The sequence below is a fragment of the Chenopodium quinoa genome, unplaced genomic scaffold (assembly GCF_001683475.1).
Source record: "Chenopodium quinoa cultivar QQ74 unplaced genomic scaffold, ASM168347v1, whole genome shotgun sequence".
Taxonomy (NCBI): Eukaryota; Viridiplantae; Streptophyta; class Magnoliopsida; order Caryophyllales; family Amaranthaceae; genus Chenopodium; species Chenopodium quinoa.
In genome coordinates, this window is record NW_018745174.1 from 1,390,645 (window position 1) to 1,413,367 (window position 22,723).

Sequence of the window (22,723 nt, forward strand, 5' to 3'; positions counted from 1 at the left end):
ACTTATATATATAAAATATATATATATGTATATATACATACATATATATGTATATATACATACATATGTATGTATATATACATATACCAAATTGATTTCAATCCAAAAATAGGACACAAAAATTCATATCACAACCAAATACAATACTTAAGAATTCAATTTTACAAGTCGAAAATACTACAAATAACATGTTATAAACCAATGGTACAATAAAATTATTATATTGAATTAACTTTATGATTTTTTAGTTAATTGATAAGCTTTATGGGGAAATATTAAAATTGGTTGTACAAATATAAGATATAAAAAGGGAAAAAAAATTATTAAAAAATTATACAAAAAAAAGTGAGATAACTTAAAAGACCAGTTATTAAATATAACTGGTCTCTTTAATGAAAAAGAAAGTAACGCAAAAAAATTGTGAAATGCAACTTGTAGACTTGATCAATCTTATATGCCATGTACCAAAAACTATACAACACATACAAGTATTAATTAACAAAAGCGGGCGACAATGGCGGAAATATTTACATCACCCTCTTGAAAATGCTAATAATCAAAGCAGCCAACACTAACAGCACCCTTTAACACGCTAATACGTTGAAATGTTATCAGTCTCAGCACTATACTGCCATCATCCGTGAGCATATCAATGACAGTGACAAGACAAACTACCTTCGACAAAGTATTGCGTTAGTTAATCATAATATTAGGATTTAAGGAAACGTTCCGCTTACAGTTTCTATAATATTGTAATAGAGAATAATGACAAATTACCATCAGAAATCACAGGCTGAGAAAAGCATTAAAAAATCTACCTTAATCCTTAAGTGAACTCTGCTATTATCTCAATGTCGACCACTTGCTCGTCTCCTTTTCCCTCTATGGCTCCTTCATTCATAATTTGAAGGCGAAAAACCTAGTGACTGGACAGTGGACACCTCTCTTATTAAACCACTAGCATAGTGCTCGTGCGATGCACGGTTTATAAATCAAATTATAAAACCCGTAGGAAAAATAAAAATAAAAATAAAGATAATTCATTTACTATTAAAGGACTTGGTTACTAATGGTCAATAAAAAAAATAAATATTAAATGAACGTTATTTAAATAGTATTTTATGTTATTTGAATTTCTTTTAATTTTTTATAATGTTATTTTATTAATTGAAAAATAATTGAATAATACTCCACATAGCTATATAAGAAGTGGGCTAATTTATTTATATCTCCCGTTGAGAAAAACTAAAATTTTCTTATCATACCATCCGCATCAATAGCTACAATCAATCTAATATATACATGTTTTATTTATCCGTCGCACTCATTAAATCTATAGACACAATAATAACCTTATATATGACCTACCAAAACATATATTTTCCTAAGTTAAGCATTGTGCTAAAAACTATATATTATATAATAGTCATATATATAACCAACAGCTGATTAAATATAGTATACAATACAAATACTTCGTATATAAGTATGGATACTGATAATTTTATATAAATAAAATATACGGAGTATATATTACTAAGATTTATCCCTATCTTAATTATAAAATGGTTAACAAAACTCTTATAATAGTGCATGGACATTTATATATTTCCCCCCATTTAATTTTAAAAGCCTTAAAATTGTCTCTTGAATTCGCTAAATTGATTTAAAAGGTTATGTTTATTTCAATATTTAAAGCCATTTACTATTTTCATTTCCTTTTGTTTTAATTTTTCTATTTAGAATTTATTATACTATTAGGTTTCAAGATTGAAGTCAATATCTTTTTACCGTACAATCACTAAATCAAAGTCGCTCAACTAAAGTTTTGGACATTGCATAGCTACACACACATCCAACACAATTAATAATTGCATGTAAATAATTTTAATAAAATTACGCATTCGATATAAATTATTAAACAATTTAACTATATATACATTTTGATAGGTTTATATCTTTTTTTTTTTTTTTTGAATAGCATAGGTTTATATCTTTCATATTAACAAAAATTTACAAATGTTATTATTATATTTTGAAAAAAAAAAATTAGACTTTGGAGTTTTGCATAAGATAGATAAAGGATAAGTTAATTCCCGTCATATATGCATTGAGTTTGGGGTGTTCTATCCGGTTCACCCTTTGGGCTAATCCAGATTTGAGGATCTTTTTTAGGCTATTAGGTTCCACTCCCCTTCCGATTGTTGTTGCAGGGGAGCGAACACAGGTCCTCCCTACCAAGTGTAGTCTCAATCACCACTACACCAACAACCAAACACTTGGTATGGAGGACACGTGTTATAAAATATTATATTATATACATATACTTTTTTATATTATAAAAAATATTATATTATATACACATACTATTATAGTTATTAAAAGTATTATTATATATAAAACAACATAAATTATTGCACATGATTGTTGTATATCTAGAATAGCATTGTTAATACGAATATTACAATTTAAAACACGAGTAATAGTTATAATACATTTTATATCTATCCTTTTTTCCGTCAAATGTCTAATTCAATTTAACTTTTATTCTTCTTTAGATTGGCTATTGGTTCATTTTTTATTTATTTATTTATTATTATTATTATTTTTAATGCAAGAAAAACAAAAGGTCATTGTAAAAGACATTGTATAGAAAATGAAAGGCCGTTTAAAATTAAATTTTTGTTCAAGATTATGTATTTTTTTCCATGACAACATTTCGGCTCAGCATTCAGTATTTGTCAAGAAGTACAACAAACGATAAAAGTAATTTTTACACTATTTTGTATCTTTATCAAAAACTTTTGTATTCAACCGATTACTTGAATTGAATTTAGGATAACTTGTAGACTATTTTGGGTAACTTTTATCAATAAAGTATAAATGACATTCATTCATTACAGGGTAGCTTTTATAATAGGTGCACAATATTTTATTGTACATCTGATTTTTTTTTAAATGTTTGTATTGATTTCATAATTGACGTCAAATTAAATTCTATAGATTTTATTTAATTTTCATATAAAAAAAAACAATATTAGCCTTTTAAAATACGAAATATTTGTTTCCTTAATTATGTCACTTTAATATTGCTTCAAATTAGTTACAATATTATTCTTTAACTTGACTATAAATAAAGATTGGAAAGACTTTATGGATTATTTGTAGTATTGGAAAGTATATATTTATCATAAAAAAATTAAATCAATATTTATGTTAGGAAATCATGAAAATGTTATACATGTATAGAAACTTGCTTTTATTGTTTGAAGTTTAACAAAAATAACTATGCTTGAATATGTAAACAGTAATTATATAGATATATTTTATACTTAAGATAAGTCAATGAGAGAGTGACATTTGCCATCCTCACATTGAGGCGCTTGTCTTTTAATATAATATATAGATAGACGACTCTGTGTTATCAACCCTCCCGGTTTAGCCTTAATTAAGCAGACATGATGATATTAGCTCGGCCAGCAAAGCAGCCACTCGATCTCTCTCCTAAAGGAGAAGTGTCCTCATTGACAAGTGAGAAGCTGCAAAAGAAACGCCTTTGCTAACTTTTCATCCTTCATACAACCTAAAATAATTTGACAAATGGCAGAACTAATAAATGCATAAAAGTTTTGAAGCTATTTAGTTCTTAGATTATGTTTACTGTAATGATAACATACATTAAGTATTAACTCACCAGCCTGCAATATCAAAACCAGTCTGCTTTCATCCTCAGAATCTGAGGGTGTAGCACCATCGCTCAAACTCATCTATCATCCCTGATAGGCTCAAAGTGCTCCTCCGTCAAAGCAGTCTGCTTCTAACTTAACAACTGAGCAAAAGATAACTGGCCATCTCAGACTTTCTCATCTATCTTAAATTCCTTGACAGAGAAATTTGACAAGAGAAAATAATTTTGTCATGTAATACTGACATACTGTGGAGTAAATTTGTTCAGAACAGAACATCTAGAAGAGTTGAAAGACTATTACTCATTCAGCTTATTCATTGTTTGCAAAAAACAAAAAAAAAAGGCTGTGAAACTGGCAACAATACCGTCACCCCGTCACCCTAATCTAGGCAAGTAGGCAATAAAGAACAGTCCAGAATCAATGTCAATATTGCTACTACAGCCTGAACAGTCATTTGAGAAAAGGTAATTGACAACAAATAGTCATCTCAGTTCCTCAATTTTGACGAACAAACAGAAATAATAAGACTTAGCACTTCGTAAATCACATAACACCAAAAAATGGGCTTAAAACATAGATGTGAACCTCCCAAGCCAATAAGATTTTGCAACTTTATTTTGAATGACAAAACTTACCATCATAACTCGTGAGTTCATTATGCAATGATGCATCTACTCCAGCTTCTTCTTCGGATACACAATGTAGGCATCATATGCAAATGGCCTGATCTGCTATTATCTTCTCCTACAATTAGTACTAAATTATCTTTCCATTCAAATGTCCATATAACAAGGAATATCCAAAATTCATACTACAGCCAACACTAACCCATTCCACTATCCTGATGTCAACAAGGCCAGTGTCTGAGGTATGGAATCAGATGTTGAGATGAAGCATTCATGCTTTAGTTAAAACGTAAACGTCACCAATAAAATCAAGCAGTAAAAGCCATGATGGTTAAAAAGCATGATACATCCACAGATTACAACCACGATGACAAACTAAGGATCACTAAGATTGTTCCAGTAGCACACTAAGGATCTGCATTACACTTCCAAACATGGAGAATATAAGTGATCGCGCAACAGTCACAATGTCAGAGGAGCTGCATCTCCTTGAAAATCTTTCCTTGTCTAGAAGCATGATTCTAGCTAGTAAGTTGGGCAATTGCAAAAACTATAGGACAACTTGCCCCACCTTCCATATATAACTAAACCTGTATTAAGCTATATAGCCACCATGTAAAATGTTTTAACTTCAAAAAATCAGAAATTGTTCCATTAGCACAATAACGGAACTGTATGTACACTTCCAACTACAATGTCAAAGCTCTGACCTCAATAGGATAGGGTCGACTAAATGAAACAAAGATTTTATCTCCAATAGTAGACAACAAAGATCTTCTCCCTTCATTCAATTCTATTGAGTGATATATGCTTCTGCAACCCCAATATATTCATGTCATTCCCAATGCCATTAGCTTTTCAAAGATCCTTATACTTACAATTCTTCAAAATTCTTAATGGTGCATCTATTGATCAACATCTCATATGCCCAAATATATTCAAATCAAACCAATTCTCTCCTATACTATCTTCAATGCAAATCAAACCATATATCAAATATATTTATTCTAAATTCAACCCCTAAATTGCTCCTGCACATCCACCTCAAAATACAAAGTTTGCTGGTAAGCAACACCACTTTCTAATATGTTCAGTCCAATATGATTTCTCCTTTAACCTTAATTGTAGATTTGTAGGTAACAACCAATAAAATTTTTATGCTCTCCATTTGAGCCAACAAATTTAAGTGACATCAAGGGACTTAAAATACTCACTTTTGTGCAGCTCTTAACTATCTAATGTTACTACATTCTCATTTGACTCCTTAGTGCTAGATTAGCACTCCATGAAATTGATAATACTCTTGACTTTTAACACCAATGTTCTATGCACCAAAGCTCAAGTGTCATCCATCTACCAAAATACTATCCACATAAACCATACGCCACATATCTTGAATACACCATGAAAATTTCTAATTTTGCTGCAAAGAGAAAAAGACTTAATATTGATACTTGGTGTAACTCAATCGCAATAGAAAAATCTTACCCCCCAAGTCCCTACATTTGTTTTCAAAACAACATTTACACTTGACACAGAAATATCAACGTAAGATATAACTTGCTTTGAAACATCTAATCATTCAAGTAATTTTATTACCATGACAACAAACTTTTTAACTTTTTTTTAATGCAACTAGGGTCATGTGGAAACTAAAACTAGTGCTCAAGTGGCATTAAAGACAATGCAAGTCATGAATGCTTTTCAATATGCCGCACCAAGATGATGATCGGAAAATCTTTAGATATCAACATTATACAACAGGTCTCATCCCCAGTTTCATGTTCCTACTCGTATGAAAAAGGGGAAAGACTTTAACCTATACCTTAGAATATATGTGAGTGTTCTATCTGTAGTTTTGTACTAGTCACTAGTAGCCCTCAAACAGAAAGGTCAATGTAATCCTTTGGATATATTTGCCAGGTATACTAATTTTAATTTTCCAAACTAACATATTTATTCACTTCTTGAGCATGTCTAGGCAAAGGGGTAGATATTCAGATCGTATAATGGTCAGACTTGACACAAACTTTCTCATTCTCAAAGAAACAAATGAGAAGTATCACTTATGTGCATTACTTCTCTTTCCTGGAACTTCTAAGATATCTTATAAGCCTAATGTGATTTGGACTCTTAGAAAGATGGAAGTTAATCAAGTAAAACCTTCTATTCTCATCTTAGTAACACTCCACTTCCTTAATATGGGATCATCACTTGAAAGAACATTTGTCAAATACAAAAAAATTATCAAAGCAATTACATGGTCCAAACTGTAAACATTTAGCGAAATTTATTTTATCCCTTTCAGCAAAAAACAAAGAACAGAAAATGACAGCAAGAGATTTATCGGCCTCCTAGACATCATTACATAGTTTAGTAGGGTATTAGTCACTAATATTTGCCAGTAAAATCATTGCTTAGATGCTATATCTCTAGCTCACTCCTATCAAGCACCTATGCAATATCTGTATCTATGGGAATAATCAACCGTGTGCTACTAGCCTACTACTATAGGAATGCACCTTGGTACACCTCTAGGCCACTCGCATAGAGTAAGATGAAAATTCATCCCTACTATTCTCCTGTTCACTTAACTCTTCCAATTTCTCACAAATTTTAGCACTAAGACATTCATATTTTCCCATGGCCTAAGTTGAAAATCACTGAATAATTCAGCACCCTTGTGAGATGAAATCTACTAAACCCTACCCCGAAGCAACATATAGCTAAGAAATCAAAAAAGCATGATGCATTCTTCTAAATCCTACTCCCAAGCAGCAACATAATCCCTCCGTCCCTTATTTTTTGCACCATTTGACCCAAAAACACTCACAAAAAGTGGGTTCATTGTACAAAATTAAGGGACAAACAGTAGCTAACAGCCTAACAGCTATGAATGCTAACAATAATACACTCGATCACGAGAATTCTAATCATAATTTCAATTACAAAGATAACAAGGCAGCCTTCAAAACATGAATCAAGCAGGACTTTGCAATGACCCCTCCTAGAAGTTTCTTCCTTCAATTGTTAATAGCAAATTAGCAATAATAATAACCAAATACCACCATTTTTAAAATTATTGGCTATAATACTTTGTGGGTATTTCTCCATTTATAAACCCCAATTGCATTTGTAAAAAAAAAAAATTAGACTATATATTCGGATATATATGAAATTAATTTCACAAAAATAAGAAAATGACAAAGAAAGAGAAAAAAAAAAAAGGACCTTTATTTTTGCGAATGGTGCAGTAAACCAAAGCTCCTAGAACTTGAGTGTTGATTAATAGATTAACTTTGCAAAAATTAGAAATTTTTCTAGGGTTTTGCTGAAAAATAGAAGACAAATGATCAGTAGAGTGGAGAAGAAATCACAACGGTGGTTAACAAAGCAGCCAACCGCCTGCTTTGCCGTTAGGCTATATTTTAGCGGGCCTAAATTAAAAATGGTTTGGAACCGCAATAGAGGTTGATTAACCATACTGTTGTTTTGCGAGTAAAAAAATAAAACTTACTCAGGCCGGGTTGACTTATGAGGAGTTTCAGCCTGTTAAGACCCTTCATCATACGGTCATACCTATAAAAAAAAACATATGAAATCGTATCTATTTATTGTGACCCTAGTAGATACTTTTGGTGTAAATTTGTCGATTTGCTCGTATACAGCTAGTCAAGTAGCTCATGTAAAATGGCTAGACAAATAAGAAAATGGCATCATCTTGATTGCTTTTTTTTTACGCAAGAAGGAAGTATCATATCATATATAGGAGACTAATATCAAAATTTCTTGATTGCATGTACAAAATTCAGGCTAATATCGAAATGAAAACAATTATCCTCCTACATTCCTCTCTTCCTTCCTCCAGTTCTTCTTTGGGTATGAGGAAACTGGTAATGGTGTATAAACTTATTTACTAAACTTCCTTTATGCAAAATAGTAATGCAATCAACTAATTGAATAAGCTGAAACAATAAGCTTGTAAACAACTAATAAATACTCCATCCGTCCCTATTACAACTTCCAGATCACTTATGCATTCGTATTTAGGAGAGGTTATACATCAATTCTTTGAGTAATGCTCATTTTTCTCTTACGGAGTAGAATATATGTATAGTTTTGCGCCTATTTAGGGCCTAATGTGTTTAGTAGTCCTTAAATCCCTCTCATTTATCGTTGCAGACCTTGCAGTGCAGTTGCTACAGATCCTGTCTCAGCATGTCTGCGGATGGCAATCAGAACTGATTTTTTCAAGTGATTCGGAATCCTTAAGCCCTCCACAGCCAGTGACAGTTTTCCATCAGGTTTTCATACTAAATCTAATGTGTATATTAAGAGCTGAAGCACAATGAATGATATAAAATTCAAGCTGTTTTCATATCCAAACTCACTAGCTTATGATTGCCTAAACAGAAGATAAAGCCTAAATGCTTAATTCAAAATACAAATCTCTACAATTAACATTGCCAAACATGTCACAACTCACAGTTAAAATAGTCAGTTTCGGTTTACTGGTTTTCAGGGGTTTGCTATTTGGTTTCTTGAAAAAAATCAACTGTTTCAGTTGTATATCATATACTTTGGGGTTGCACTAAACTTCTGGTATTCGTTGATGACTTTGTTAATTGCATCAAGGAAATCTTTCTCTTTCACAAACTTCCTTCGAGCCCGGATGGCAAATACTCCAGCTTCAGTGCACACACTTCTTATGTCAGCACCTGTAACAACAGGTTGCATTTAATCAAATATGTATTCATGTAATGTTCAAAAATAAAGAGAAAAATCTTTTGAAGTTTTATTTTCTGAAGTGAAATAATTAGCTTTAAACTCGTTCTCTCAACAATTTAGGCCACCTTCAGGAAGTGAAGAAATTGCATACAGTATAAATTATGTTCTGTTAAGGAGAAAGCGAGCAAACCTACAGACCTACTTCTGTCCTCTCCGGGTCTATGAATTAAACAGTCACAATAACTATAATTTCATGTGTGTGATATATCTTTCCATGTTGTTTTACATACACTTAAGAATAGGGGGGCAAACTAAGTCACCTGTGCAGTTGGGACACAAGCGAGCAAGAAGTTCAAAACGAATGCCCCTTTCACAACTCATGTTCTTGGCTTGAATCTTGAATATTTGAGTCCTACCCTCTAAATCAGGAAGACCAAACTCAACCTTCCGATCTATTCTTCCAGGGCGCAGGAGGGCAGGGTCAAGAGTATCAGGTCTGGAAAATATCGAAAGAGCATGGTGAGATACGTACTCAACAACAATAAAGCCTAAGTCCTAAAATTACTCATTAGGAGCATATTAACCTGTTTGTGGCCATAACAACTTTGATGTTTCCACGAGAATCAAATCCATCAAGCTGATTTGCTATTTCCATCATGGTATGTTGTACCTCATTGTCACCACGAGCAACATCAAAAGAACGTGCACCTCCTACGGCATCAATTTCATCAAAGAAAAGTATGCAGGCCAATTTTGACTTAGCCATCTGTAACAATGCATGTGTATAATTTAGCAATAAAGCAACTGAACAAGAAGAGAACACAGTGGTATTAAATTTTTTTTGTTCTTAGCATAGTGCATACCTTAAATATATGACGAACCATTGCAGCACCCTTACCCATTGTCCTGTAGAGAAGCTGAGTTCCATTAACACGAATGAAGCAAGCATCAGTTCTGTTAGCCACAGCTCTGGCTATCAGTGTTTTCCCTGTCCCAGGAGGACCATAAAACAAGATTCCTTTAGGAGGATCAACCCCTAGAGCGACAAATTTTTCTGGGTGAATCATGGGTAATTCAACAACCTGCAAACAGACACATAGCTTAAGAATTACTAAAAGAGAAAGCGAGTAGATTTTCTTACATCATTTTCATTTAGAAAATTTGAGCAAACTTTTATTGAAAAAAACTTACTTCTCGGACCATTCGTATCTGTTCTTTGTAGCCACCAATATCATTGTATGTTACATCAGGCTTCTCCTTCACTGTCAACAAAGATGCATCGGGATGAATTTTAGGAGGTAAGGATATCTGTATCTTGGGCTTCTTGAGAGTAATCCTGTTAAAATAAGCACACCAACTTACCAGTGAGTTTATGTGTCTAAGATGGATTTTTAGTTGGTATAGTTTCTGTGATCATGTCAGACACAGAGTGAAGGATGCATTGTAGTAAGGCGAGAGTAGAAGGTGAACTTGTAACTATTTAACAGACAGTACTATCCATATATATATAAGTAGTAACTCTCAATTTATTCCAAAATTCAAAAATCAGTAGAAAGTTAATAGGAATTATAGTTTGAGACAAAGAGCTTAAACTCATAGTTTGAAAACACTCAACCTACAGCCAAACAAGCCTTAGTTTATCCATGTGACAGTGCAGAATTCTGCAATAACGATCAGAAAGCGAGTAATATAGTTCAGACTACAGACACATATGTTAGCTATATAGCCAACATGGAATTGTTAGCTGAGTTATGGTGTACTAGCTTGCACTAGCACCAAATCAAAGTAATACGTTCACATTAGTGACAGTAAGTTACATCAAGGAAATGAACACACAAAAATATCAAAGAGCATCAACAACATACCCAACACGCGTGCCTTGTTCTATATCAGTTGGAGAAACTCCATCATCAAGCCCAACAATAATCATAGCCTGTGATAATTTATTATATGAAAATGGTGTAAGAAAAGTCGAAGGCAGATGTATTCCCACTTTTCTTCTCTATTTATAATTTATAAACATACGATTATGCAAAAACAAAAACCGTTAGTGAGTCTTAACCACATAGTCAATCCTACAGTGCCACAAGTAAAACAGCTAAGCCTTGATGCTAGTCTACTACCTACTGTTACATGTAACATAGAAGCCAAATGCTCTAATATTCACCAAAGAAGCCTGCTAGGGAGCTGAGAAATCAGTAAAAAGAGGAGTTTGTGGGAAACATGAGGAAAAAGGAAGCATCAATTACCCTTAATTTTCCTGACAGTCTAACCACATATTTAGCTTGTTCGGTGTTAGGGTTCATTATGCTGGTGCAGTACGCAACCTGAACGTACATCAGTCACCATAAGTCCACAACTATTAAGAAATTTGGAGACTATTATTCAGGACAGAAGAGAATTAAGGTAAAATTATTACACGGAGAGTTTCTTCTGTCTTCATCATTAGTATATCCGATTTGAGATTCCATTTGCTACGAGCTGATAGTCCTGTGTCAGAATCCTCGACTCCTGTCATATAAGAAGATTAATTAGCTCAATCCAAAACTTAAATCATAATTCAATATCTACAAATAATATGCAATATTTCACTAAAAAAGCAAAAAAAAATGTTTAGAGTTTATGCCAAATAAATGACCTACATCACTTGTAAGATGTAACCCTGACAAATGAAACAGGAACATCAAATACAGAACAAAATCAGAATCTCATATTTCTAACACCTTTTTCCTTATCATACTTGAACTCTTCCCTTCTCATCAAACTCGGACCCTTCCCTTCTCTTCAAGACTCATTTATCTGTGTCAAGATCCTCAACACTCCGACATGCCATTTGAGCATCGACAATTGATACTTGATTATATATATACCAATCGTGTGTACATGTATATCATTGCGTGCTTGTCCCCAAACATAATACATGATCATGTCAATAACAACAGATCGAGCTAAAGTTAATTGCTGAAAGGCAACTTAATTATATTCATAGAACCATTAGAGATAAGCAAATCATGCAAAGAACAAGACACATTATCAAGTACCACATACTAACTTATTAAATCATACGAAGCATAATATTAAGTCGCATTTTTTCCGTACCACATAATTTCTTAACCCTCCTAGCATATTTCTTTATATCCTTTTCCAATTCATCAATGTCGGAAGAGTAAGGTCCATTTCCCTGCATATATTATCAAACTTTAAGTTTCAGAAAAAAAAAAATTATCATTTAAACAAGCATAATATTTTATTTCGTCAACCATTTTAATCAATCAATCCTTATATAATCAAGAATGAGAAGGGTTAAACTGTCTTACATATTTTTTCAAGAAATCGATGTCGATTTCGTCTAGTGGCTGAGCTGTCTCCTTCTTGTGATTATTCTCATCCTCTGTTCCCATTTTTGTACCTAAACTGAATATTTCCAGAAGCAAGTAATCTAAATTCCTGCCAAAAAAAAAGTATGGTAATGATTTCTGCCCTCGAATGAAACAACTATCTAGGATTATCCAAAACTGGGTATCTCAATTACCGCGAATTTCGACTCATAAACCTGATTAAAACAGAGGAATTTAAAATGTATTTCAGTTTAGTACGTGATTATCACACATTCAGCAGAAATCCCACAAAATGCAAGTTTTTCTCCAAGAAAATTACACTAAAAAAAACCAAGTTCATCATCCATAGTTTATATACCAGAAATGATGCATGAAATCAGTAAAAGAAACGAAGCATGGAATATAGTACGAAATAATCAGGAAATTACCACAATATAATGTTTGTAATGAAATAATACAAGAAGTAGAACAATCTTGCATGCAAACAGAATAATTCAATCGAATTATGGGTTTAAATTTTATTATATGATTGAAGTTGAAGTTACAAAATGAAAAGACTAACCGATGAATGAAAACAGAATTAGTAGAAACTCTGAAGTTTGAAGTCTCTCAATAAACTCAGGTTTCTTGAAAATGAAGAAATTAACAGTGTTAAAACAAACTAAACTGAAATGGGTGATGTTAATATAAGCTGATTCTGTTAGGAAACGGTTGTACTGAAATAATCTTAACTAACTTTTGTGAAGAGTTTCATCGGTTGTACTAAAAACTAATGAATGTTATTTGATAATAGTTAGCGAGCTATGACAAACTAAAAAGTTCTCACATACCACAATAACCGATGAAATCTTAACTTAGTGGCAAAGATTGAGAGTTTGAGTACAATAGGTTATAAGTTCAAATCCCCTCCCCCATTTGAAATTAGGTTTCAAACCAAACTTATTTCCGATGTTAGAATAAATTGTTTAAAATTTTTGAAGTAAACTTATAACAAGATTGTTTAAGGAGTGGGAAATAGAGAACAATGAATGAGAGAAGAGATAAGTACTAATTTTATTTTTTATTTTTTATTTTTTTGTTAATTTTTTTTTTTAGTAAAACCTTTGCTTTATTTAGTTTGATAGAATCTTTCAAAAAAAAAAAAAAAAAATTAGTTGGACAGATAATACTTAGAGTGTCACCATAATCGATCATCATACATAAAGTAAGCAATTAGCGATCAACAAACCTTCAATTTGCACATTGGTCCATGAAGTTACTACAATTATAATACTTAGGCATGATATTTTCAAGGCTAATTACTCACTACTATGACATATAGCGGTCAGGCTAGTCACGTAACATCTAAATAACTCATCACAACCGCCAAAACACAGCGGCATAGAGTACACAACGACGCTTACACCACCCCTAAATATTAAGAGCACTATACAGAAATGTGTGAACAAGATTGATTTTCAAAACTATTGGTTGAGATTTGAGTGGGTGCACCAGGTGTTGTGGCTTCAAGTACAGTGCCAATCGACAAGCTAGGCGTTGACATCTTCTCAAAGTGACAAACTTGATCTCACTCTAAACACGATAAAATGTTAGATATGAAGCTAATCTGTTGTTGAAAGCGCAGACTGCAACACCTCCTCAAGGTACTTCTCTGCGGCCGCAAACTGTCTTCTCTTGTCTTCAATTGCCAGTGAAGCCAATGCTTTGTCCTAGAAAGGTAAAGGGGAAAAATAATGAGAAAAACAAGCTGAGAACATCAAAAATGAAAAATCAACTGTGGTGGCAAGTAAAAGAATTCAGATTTATTACAGGAGGCAAATCTTGGTAACTTCTCAAAGTATCGAGAATAGGTTTAGTTTTCTTCTCCATCTCTTTCCTGTGTTCCGCCATTTCTACCAATACCCCATGGCTGATTTCAGGGGCATAACCCACGCGATTCAGAAGTGCCTGCTCATACAAGGGGAGAAAAACACCTTAATCAGCCCAGTGAAATGAAGGAAAGGCAGCAAAATCTTTCTTTGATACTCTTAAAAGTTTTTCATAAAAGAAAAGGCGCCGTAATTTTTAAATATTCCAAAACAAAATTTTCATCATTCTATTGTCTTATTTATAGAGTAAATGGGAAAACAATCTAGCAAGCAAATAAAGTGTCAAGATTTTGCTGGTTCAAGATAAGTACAGTATACTGTAACAAGATGGAGAAATCAATCCATAATGTTCATCCTATTTTCTGATCTGAACACTCATCTGATCCATAATTTCAATACTATTACATGATCAGTTGCTCAAACAGCTAATATAGCCTAGTGATTAAGACCCGCTGTGAATTGTCAAGTTTTAGCATAAAAACAACAAATATCATATGTATCTTCTCCTAGGAAACATGGAGATTCCAACATAAGTGTGTAAAGCCAAAATGATCAACACATACAAGCAGTATACAGCTTAAGCCTCCTGCTACAGATTTCACAGAGAAAAAGAAGCAAAAACATCACAAAGATCACAAATTACAAAGTAGCCTCAAAGACTCACACAGCACTGTATATTGAACCAGCAATCCATAATATTTGAATGGATGTCACATATGAAGATAAATGAAGCATTCCTATTTCTCAATCACGAGTATGCAAATATAAAAAGAAGCTTTAAGAAAGACCAGCAATACCATTCTATTTCCCAATCAAATGATAGTAAGCAATAGTTTTAAATTTCAAAGTCAGCAAGTAATGTACACTACCTTGTAGTTGGAATATCTCTGATTGTATTCACGCTCTTTTGAAACCAGGAGTGGCAAGTTTGTCTTCCAGTTTTCAATTTGAGCCTCACAAGGAGCTACTTCATCTTCCAATTGAGCAAGTATTCTTAAAATATGCAAAGCAGCTACAGCCATTAGTTCAAGCCGAAAAAACGAAACTAGTCAAACTTCTAAACAAAAATGTCCTCAAAAAGCTATCAAGGTAACCACCAGGGATTTACCAAACATAACATAAACAACTGCTCTACAAAGGACAAACGTTTTTGACGAATCTCACTGACAGCATACCTTTTCAAGTAAGTTAGCCTTGCTATAGCCTTTCGTGTATAATCAAGGAGCACCTTAGATTCCTTTTGTACCTTTGCCCTCTTCTCCTCTACACCACACTTTCTGAGCGAAAGATCCCCCATCGACACAAGGAAACTAGAAGCATATTCATTCTTGTAAATTCTCTAGAAATCAAGTACAAAAAACCAAACCGTAGTAAAAAAACATAAACATTGTGTCAAGCAACACTCACCTGCTCAACTCGGTGTCTCTTATGTTCAACAAGTTGGCAACACTCGCCAAAACTTGCGCCGAGCCCACTATGCTGGATGGCAAACTCTCTTGAGCCAAACCCACATTCTCCAATAACTCCCTAATCCTTGCAGCTAAGCAATCCAAAACACCCATCATAATCATCAGAAAAAGAAATCAAAACCAACTTAGGCAATTTTCTTATTCTAACTTACTTTGGCTAGCCACTGTCTCAGTTTTCCAACTACACACTCAAAACCACATACTCGAAAATCTAAACTCCCGCAAACATCACCACTAAACAATTCAACATTCAAGCACAAGAAACCAATCACAAAAACCAATCCAATGTATCCATTATACAATATAGGCCAACATAAACTAAGCAACAAGAAATTCAACATTGCAAACAAAACATACAATCTACAACACAATGCCCATTTATAGATATCATAAACAAGTTAAAGGGTCAAGGCCAAAACCTTGAGATCGGTACTCGGCCGCCTTTTGTCGCAAATCATTGGCAACAATGCCAGCAGCCTGAGTCTTAGCCTGAGAAACAGATGCAATATTATGCAAATGTGCAATACTTCGAGGGGTGTATTCGAATTCGGGCACATCTTTTCCAACAGCATCAAATTGAGAAACAAGCCATGCTTTAACCTCCTGAATTCGTGCAGCATCAAACCCACTACCCTTTGATTCATTGCTGCCCGATGGATCGGACCCAGAAACCAAATCACTCATTTTTCTTCACAAATTCACCAAAAATATAAGAAATATAACTTTTTTACCGGAAATTGAAAGTACCCACGATCACACACTGGAGTACAAATTGATTCCTTCTTTTTTGAAATTTTTCTGGGGTTTAAGTTGAAATCTGATTCAACAAAGTTTCAATTCAGCTGCCCAATTGATAGAATTGGAGTTTGAAATGGAGTGAATCGAGTTTAATTGAGAAAAATTGGAGCTTAGGGTTAAGTAATTAAATGAAATGAAGAATATATACCTGAATTAAACAAGGAAAAGGGTTGAATTATTTCGATTATTATAGTCGAAAGTGTGGGAAAATTCGTTGATAAATGCTGCGTGTGTCGGTTTTCCGGAATGATTTTCCGGTGAGGTTTGCGGGGATGTTAAGTGAGAGACGGAAAACGGTTGTTGGGTGGGATGAAAGGAAATGGATTGAAATTTGAATTTTGAGTCATAAAAATGCATCGTTTTGCCTCACAATAAAGGGTTGCTCATTGGTCCAAGACCGGACCGGACCGGACCAATCCAGATTGGACTGAAGACCGAAAATTAGAATTTTAATAACCAAAATCAAATTCGGACCGAATCGGTCTAAAATTCGGACTAGACCGAAGATTGGAAAAATGAATTTCAAGACCCGAAGATTGGACCGATTAATTCGGTCCGAGGTGGTCCGGTCCATTTTTTCGGTCCGGATTGATTTATGAACACCCCTACTCACAAATCATGAATGTCCAATATTAGAGATGGGTCACACGACATTTTTAATTAACATAAATTAACCCACTTAAGAATAACTACTACCTCTGTTAAATTTTGAATGGGAGTATGGGACTAAACATTTTTACTTATGACACAGACGATAATACGATATCTTTATTAGATGGGTGAGGTTAATGTTGAGATCCTCCCACCCGTTTAACTTTGAACACAAGCACGAGAATGACATGACACATTTGACAGTTCTAGTCAATATAGTCGGGGGTTAGGTTAATTTTAGCTCAACTTGATCTTGGTCCATAATTTTCTATTACGAGTTGGTTGGTCGAGTCAATAATGCTATTAATATATTAAGTATAAAATTTGTATTCATTTTTAAGTGATTTATTTCTAAATCTGTATAAGCACATAGTCAGTTTTGACCTTTATTAAGTTCGAAACCTGCTAAGTGAGAGTACTTAAGGTACTATTTAAGATTTAGAAATGATATTAATCTAATTCTAATTTGGTTGAAAAGTAGACTTTCAGAGCTTTCCAACAATATACACCGCATTGAGACAGATGAAGTATTATTTATCTTAATCTGAGTTCGGGATCAAAGTTAAGATAAAAACAAAAATAACGCAAAAAAATGGAAAATACTAGGGGGAAACACCTAGATATGGAATTTTGAATTTTGTACGGAATTTTGAGATTCCTATGGCGTTTCTCCTATAGAATTTTGAAAAAATCGAGCATTTGGCATCCTTAAAAAAATGACTTTAACTTCGGTGATCAATGACCTTGCCTTCTGTTGGTGGTAATCGGTGGTGGTTTATTGGGAGGAGAAAATGTTAGGTTGAGTTGGAGGGAAGAAAAATATGGAATACACATAAGGGTATATTTGTCTATTTACGTTTAAATACGAGCGTTATCTAGTAAAATAGGGTGTCGTTTAGCTTGTCAAGAAGTCCCAACAAAAGGCGTGAATCACAGTTCAAAGCTGCCTCTCCTCTAGTCCTCTGCACCACCTCTACCCGTCGACCGTCGACGAGCTGACCACCATTTCTGCTAAGCCACAGTAATTCTCTTTCCCATTTTTTTAATTAAATTGTTTAATTGAGTTCTTTGAATGAGTTAACTAATTCAACTATTTAATTTGCAATACTACTGGGTTGATTTGTCATTGAATTTCAAGTTTTAACTTGCTAATTAAGCTTCAATTAGGGTTCATGTTTTTCTTTTTATTGGTAATTAGTTGAATGAATTAGCAAAATAATCATATGAATTATCAATTTGATTATGAACTTGATAGTTTCCATTGTTAAGCTTAGTATGTAATCAGACTAATTATTCACTTAATAAGGATGATCTTGCAACCCTTTTCACGGTGATTCAGTAATGTTATTGTGTCATTGTTGAATGAGCACTATGAATGTTTTGCATACTTTATTGCAATTGTGGAATTTTGCTATGATCGTTATTGTGTCAACTTTCAAGTCATTGGTAATTGTTTGTGTGCTTTCGTTTTAATTTTCGAAATCGTGTGGCATCCTGTTTTTTTTACCTCCGATTATGGAATCATGCTCGGTAGATTTTTATGAAGGATTGTTGTGTTTCTTACGGAGTATTTGAGCGTGTGTTATGAAAAGCTTGAGCGGTTTTTTCATTAGAAGTAGTAGTGGAACCATTTTGAGAACATTTGTTTATAGTGTTATGAGAGAATGAATGTCTTCATATGTCAATGCTATACCCAACTATCAATACTACGGAAAAACCACACGAATGCTGTGGTGACTTTTGAATGCCTTCAAAGATTGGATTTCGTCATAAGGTAACGTCAAGTGATCATGGGATGCAGTGTGGTTTTCAAGCATTACAGATTATGAAGTTGGAACTTAATTCCATAGCTTTAACTTTATGTTTTTGGAATTTGGTTATCCCTGTACTTTCTTCCACTTGTATCGCAGATTTTATTTTTTCTTTATTTATTTTTTCTATTGCTCAATTATGTGCAATTGATATGTACTTAGGTTAGTACAGGATGGAAACTTGTCCCTTCGTTATATTACTTGCTATTCTGAATAATGAGGTCCTTCTTGCAGTAACACGTTCTTGCATTCATTATGGACACTTCTCCTGCTGGGTTTCCTGTACCCCATAAGAAGCTCACTACTGATATCAAGGTTTCGCTCTCTCCCTCCCTTTCTTAGTCAAAAAGTGTTGCTTTTGCTAGGTGTTGGGTTGAATATAATGTGGTGTGCTCAGTTGCTTAATTAGATATGAGATGCCACTGGTTCATTTAAGAATCAAGCTTCCCATGCCAATGCTAAACATCATAAAGTTGCATCTTTTGAGAAATCCTTTTTCTCAAATCAACAGCAAGAATAATCTATATTGTCAAAATTTAAAAAGAAAATCGAATGAGCTATTAAAGTATTGGTCATGACCAAAATATTGTGAACCATATTATTGTAAAGTTCATGCCATGTAATGCTTGCGTCGTTGTCTATGCTGTGTTTTTGTTCAGGTGATATTGTCTTGGATTTGTGCTACAGTTTAATTCTTGTTACAGAAATGTCGTAAAGGCATGAGTCATGTTTCTTACTCTCATATCAATAATTATTTTATTCACAGTACACTATCCGTAATTGTGAATAGGTTACATTTATTTTTCTTACCAAATGTTTTCTCTTTTGCTGTTATAGTTTTCAAAAATGTTTAACTGGTGCTTGAAAGAGATTTATATGATATCTTTGTACTTTTTATTATAAATGCATCCATTTGTTATGAAATTAACCGAACCTGTAGGAAACTTGAAACATTGAGACATTAATTGTAGCTCATACATGGTTCTTAACTTGCTTGCACCTTAACATAGTCTGAAAGAGATATTGAAACACATTCAATTTTTATTTTTATTTTCTTTGATAAGAAATTAATGTTTATTCTTGCTTAAGTTACGTGATGATATGCTTAGTTATTGTGCAATACTGCAATGCAATTTGAGTCATTTTCCAAAAAAAAAAAAAAGAAAAAAGAAAAAGGGAAAAGAAAAATAAAGGTCTTTTGGAGTGATTCTGAAATCTTTTTTGGCACTTTTTTTTATTGATTGGGTGCTTGCATTTTGGTTGACAGAAAATCAAAACAGATCTGGTCATTTGTCGTTATGAAGATCATTTCCTTGTGAGTATTGGACTCATCTCGCTCCATCTAGTGACTTTCATCTTTAAAGCATCTCAGTATTATTTTCTATCTACCAGGTAATTGTAATTTAAATAAGACTGTGAAAACAGGTAATTGTGACTCAGCTTGGAAGTATGGGAACGTTACTGCAAGCCAGAAAGGAGGAAGGTGTATCAGTTCAACCTACATTCAATGTGTCTGTGATATTTGGTAAACGAGATGAGGTAAACTACTAAACTGGTTTGTTAACTTCTTACTTAATTGAAAAAAGCTGTCATGGGTAAGTAAATTTATTGAATGAACATGCTGTCTATGCAGCCATTGCTTTCGGCTTGTGCTCGCCAGCTGATTGAAAATATAAGGTGAACTTTTCTTTGCTCAATCTTTAGAAAAAAGCCTTTGAACTGATGCTTTGTTTTCATATGTTAGAAATTTTGAATACTTGGTGTGCATTTTCTCGGTGTTCAATCTCCCTAAGCAGAAGCTAGCCTCATAGATGAATTTCCAATAATCCATTGAAGCATGGGCCTGCTTTATGCCTTATGCCTGAAAACTTCAAGTAATATCTATGGACAAAGCATAACAATAGAGTGATGTCCGATCCTACCTTCCTCCAATGTTTATTGTCTACCCAGTTAGGGGAGTGGAGCAAAGTGATAGGAAATAGATACAATTTAGCTCCTTGGTTTGCATGAATAGTTGTAATTGGTTGTGGAGACATCTTGGAAGAACCAATTTCCACCAACTTGGGCTAAATAAAAGTCCTTTGGTGGTTATGCAGAACTTGCTGCAGAGGCAAAAAGGTTCCTCATAAACAATTGAAGTTATGCAGACTATAGTCTGGGCATGAAATCTGCGTGAAGTTAGAATTGTGTATGGAGGATTAAATTAGGCACAACAATAAAAAAGAAAATAATAAAGAATGTTACATTTGCTTGAGCAGAGGTTAAAGAGCTAAATCTATTGTGTAGGACCTGTCTCTTGCAGTTCTGCCCTAATGCTGCAAGGGGAAAGCTCAATCTTTGATATGGCGTCCCTGAACTACTACAGTTAGGAGAAGGCCCTTCAACAATCTTGAGGGCTACAGAAAAGTATAAGGCTTCTCCAAGTGAATTCAATTGTAGTGGTCTAGTAGAACATTGTTGCTGCTAAAGAATGAATTGCTTGAGCAGAGAGGTTAAAGAGGGTTGATACTCTTACAGTGAATGTGTCTTTTGATTTAAACTCGTGAAATTATCTAAAAAGGATGGCTATTGCATTTGATAGCTTTCTGTTGTCTGTTCTGTTTTTCATTTTTTTGGTTACTTTATCCCGTAAGCATTGACAATTTTCTTCGATGATTTCTTCAGTGCTGCTGGCTCGTCTATGTCACTGGTGCTTTCTCTTGGTCTGAAGGACCATTCTGTGGTATGATCCCAAGTCATCCCTTGGCATTTTTTTTTTATCAATTTACCAGGATTTTTTATGATGGTTTTTGCTTCATGGCAGGATACAATCAAGGCCATAGTCTCTGTAGTGATAGAAAATCGAATGTGGTGATCTTCTTGATCGATGGAACATCCTACTTACAGCAGTTTCATCACTTTTCATTGAACTGTGGTACAGCATAGCTGGATGCACTCAAGCAGCAGAGCAGACATATGCACTGCTTTCTCTATGTCAATCTTTCCTAAGATTATGTATTTTCTAATATGCTCAAGATTTTTAGAGATATATATTCTATTTGCTCGTATTAAACCGTTTTACACTTATTATGGCGCATAGTTTTAGGTCAAAAGTAGTTGTTTGATTCTCAATTGTTTTTATTAGAAAAGTAGATCCGATAAGAGATAGTGGGGTATTATTTTATTGAAAAAGTAGATGTGATAGAAGATAGTGGGATATTTTTATAATAAATGTGAAATAGTAGGCCCTAACTTTTTTACCGATGTATATCCATCGGAGATAAGTGTCACATTATCATAATCTTTCATTAATATGAATCTGTAATCAATAATCAAGGATTCTTCTTATTCTCACAACAATGTGCTTTATAATACTAGTCTCCTTCCTGTCTTATAATATTGGTTTGCTTCCTGTCCTCTTCACAAGTCTATTTAAGTTGAAGCTGTGTTTGGATATCTATAGGTCAAAGAGAGGAGATTTATATTATCAAAAATGAAGGGCACACAAATGGGAAATGAGCAGAAGAAGAAATGCATACTCATGAATGTTGAGGGTTAATTATGCACAAATTATATCCTTAATCCGGAAATACCCAAGTGTCTTAGAAAGTATTTAGGTTTGATTTTCTTAAATAGATCATGCAAAGATGAATACTCAATAGGTGCCCATTTGAGTCATTACATCAGCAAGGTACCTCAGTTCTTGACTACTTAAGTTGGTAACAATAATCTAAGTAGGATGCATAATTTTTAAAGCAATTCCACA

At 33.6% G+C, this 22,723-nt stretch overlaps 3 protein-coding genes and 1 long non-coding RNA gene across 4 annotated transcripts; 1 reads left to right on the forward strand and 3 right to left on the reverse strand.

The window, feature by feature from the left end:
* Window positions 1-3,270: 3,270 nt before the first annotated feature.
* LOC110710604 lies at window positions 3,271-7,760 on the reverse strand. The gene is made up of 4 exons (XR_002509184.1): window positions 7,547-7,760; window positions 4,325-4,433; window positions 3,695-3,829; window positions 3,271-3,583 (listed from the first exon to the last, which is right to left on the reverse strand). It is a non-coding gene; the product is annotated as an uncharacterized LOC110710604 (long non-coding RNA).
* A 743-nt stretch (window positions 7,761-8,503) lies between these two features.
* Window positions 8,504-12,444, reverse strand: LOC110710631 (26S proteasome regulatory subunit 7-like). Its single transcript, XM_021888957.1, has 10 exons — window positions 12,361-12,444; window positions 12,143-12,224; window positions 11,682-11,705; window positions 11,463-11,554; window positions 11,293-11,370; window positions 10,235-10,450; window positions 9,907-10,125; window positions 9,628-9,809; window positions 9,364-9,539; window positions 8,504-9,033 (listed from the first exon to the last, which is right to left on the reverse strand). The coding sequence occupies exons 1-10, from the start codon at window positions 12,442-12,444 to the stop codon at window positions 8,876-8,878; spliced, it is 1,311 nt and encodes a 436-aa protein (XP_021744649.1). The 3' UTR covers window positions 8,504-8,875.
* A 1,087-nt stretch (window positions 12,445-13,531) lies between these two features.
* Window positions 13,532-16,858, reverse strand: LOC110710567 (AUGMIN subunit 1-like). Its single transcript, XM_021888893.1, has 6 exons — window positions 16,138-16,858; window positions 15,657-15,789; window positions 15,425-15,559; window positions 15,119-15,242; window positions 14,191-14,328; window positions 13,532-14,090 (listed from the first exon to the last, which is right to left on the reverse strand). Exons 1-6 carry the CDS (start codon window positions 16,400-16,402, stop codon window positions 13,983-13,985), a joined length of 903 nt encoding a protein of 300 aa, XP_021744585.1. The 5' UTR covers window positions 16,403-16,858; the 3' UTR covers window positions 13,532-13,982.
* A 1,168-nt stretch (window positions 16,859-18,026) lies between these two features.
* Window positions 18,027-22,227, forward strand: LOC110710595 (proteasome assembly chaperone 3-like). Its single transcript, XM_021888922.1, has 7 exons — window positions 18,027-18,188; window positions 19,213-19,293; window positions 20,246-20,293; window positions 20,404-20,517; window positions 20,612-20,655; window positions 21,643-21,700; window positions 21,782-22,227. Exons 2-7 carry the CDS (start codon window positions 19,234-19,236, stop codon window positions 21,830-21,832), a joined length of 375 nt encoding a protein of 124 aa, XP_021744614.1. The 5' UTR covers window positions 18,027-18,188; window positions 19,213-19,233; the 3' UTR covers window positions 21,833-22,227.
* The last annotated feature ends 496 nt before the right edge of the window (window positions 22,228-22,723 follow it).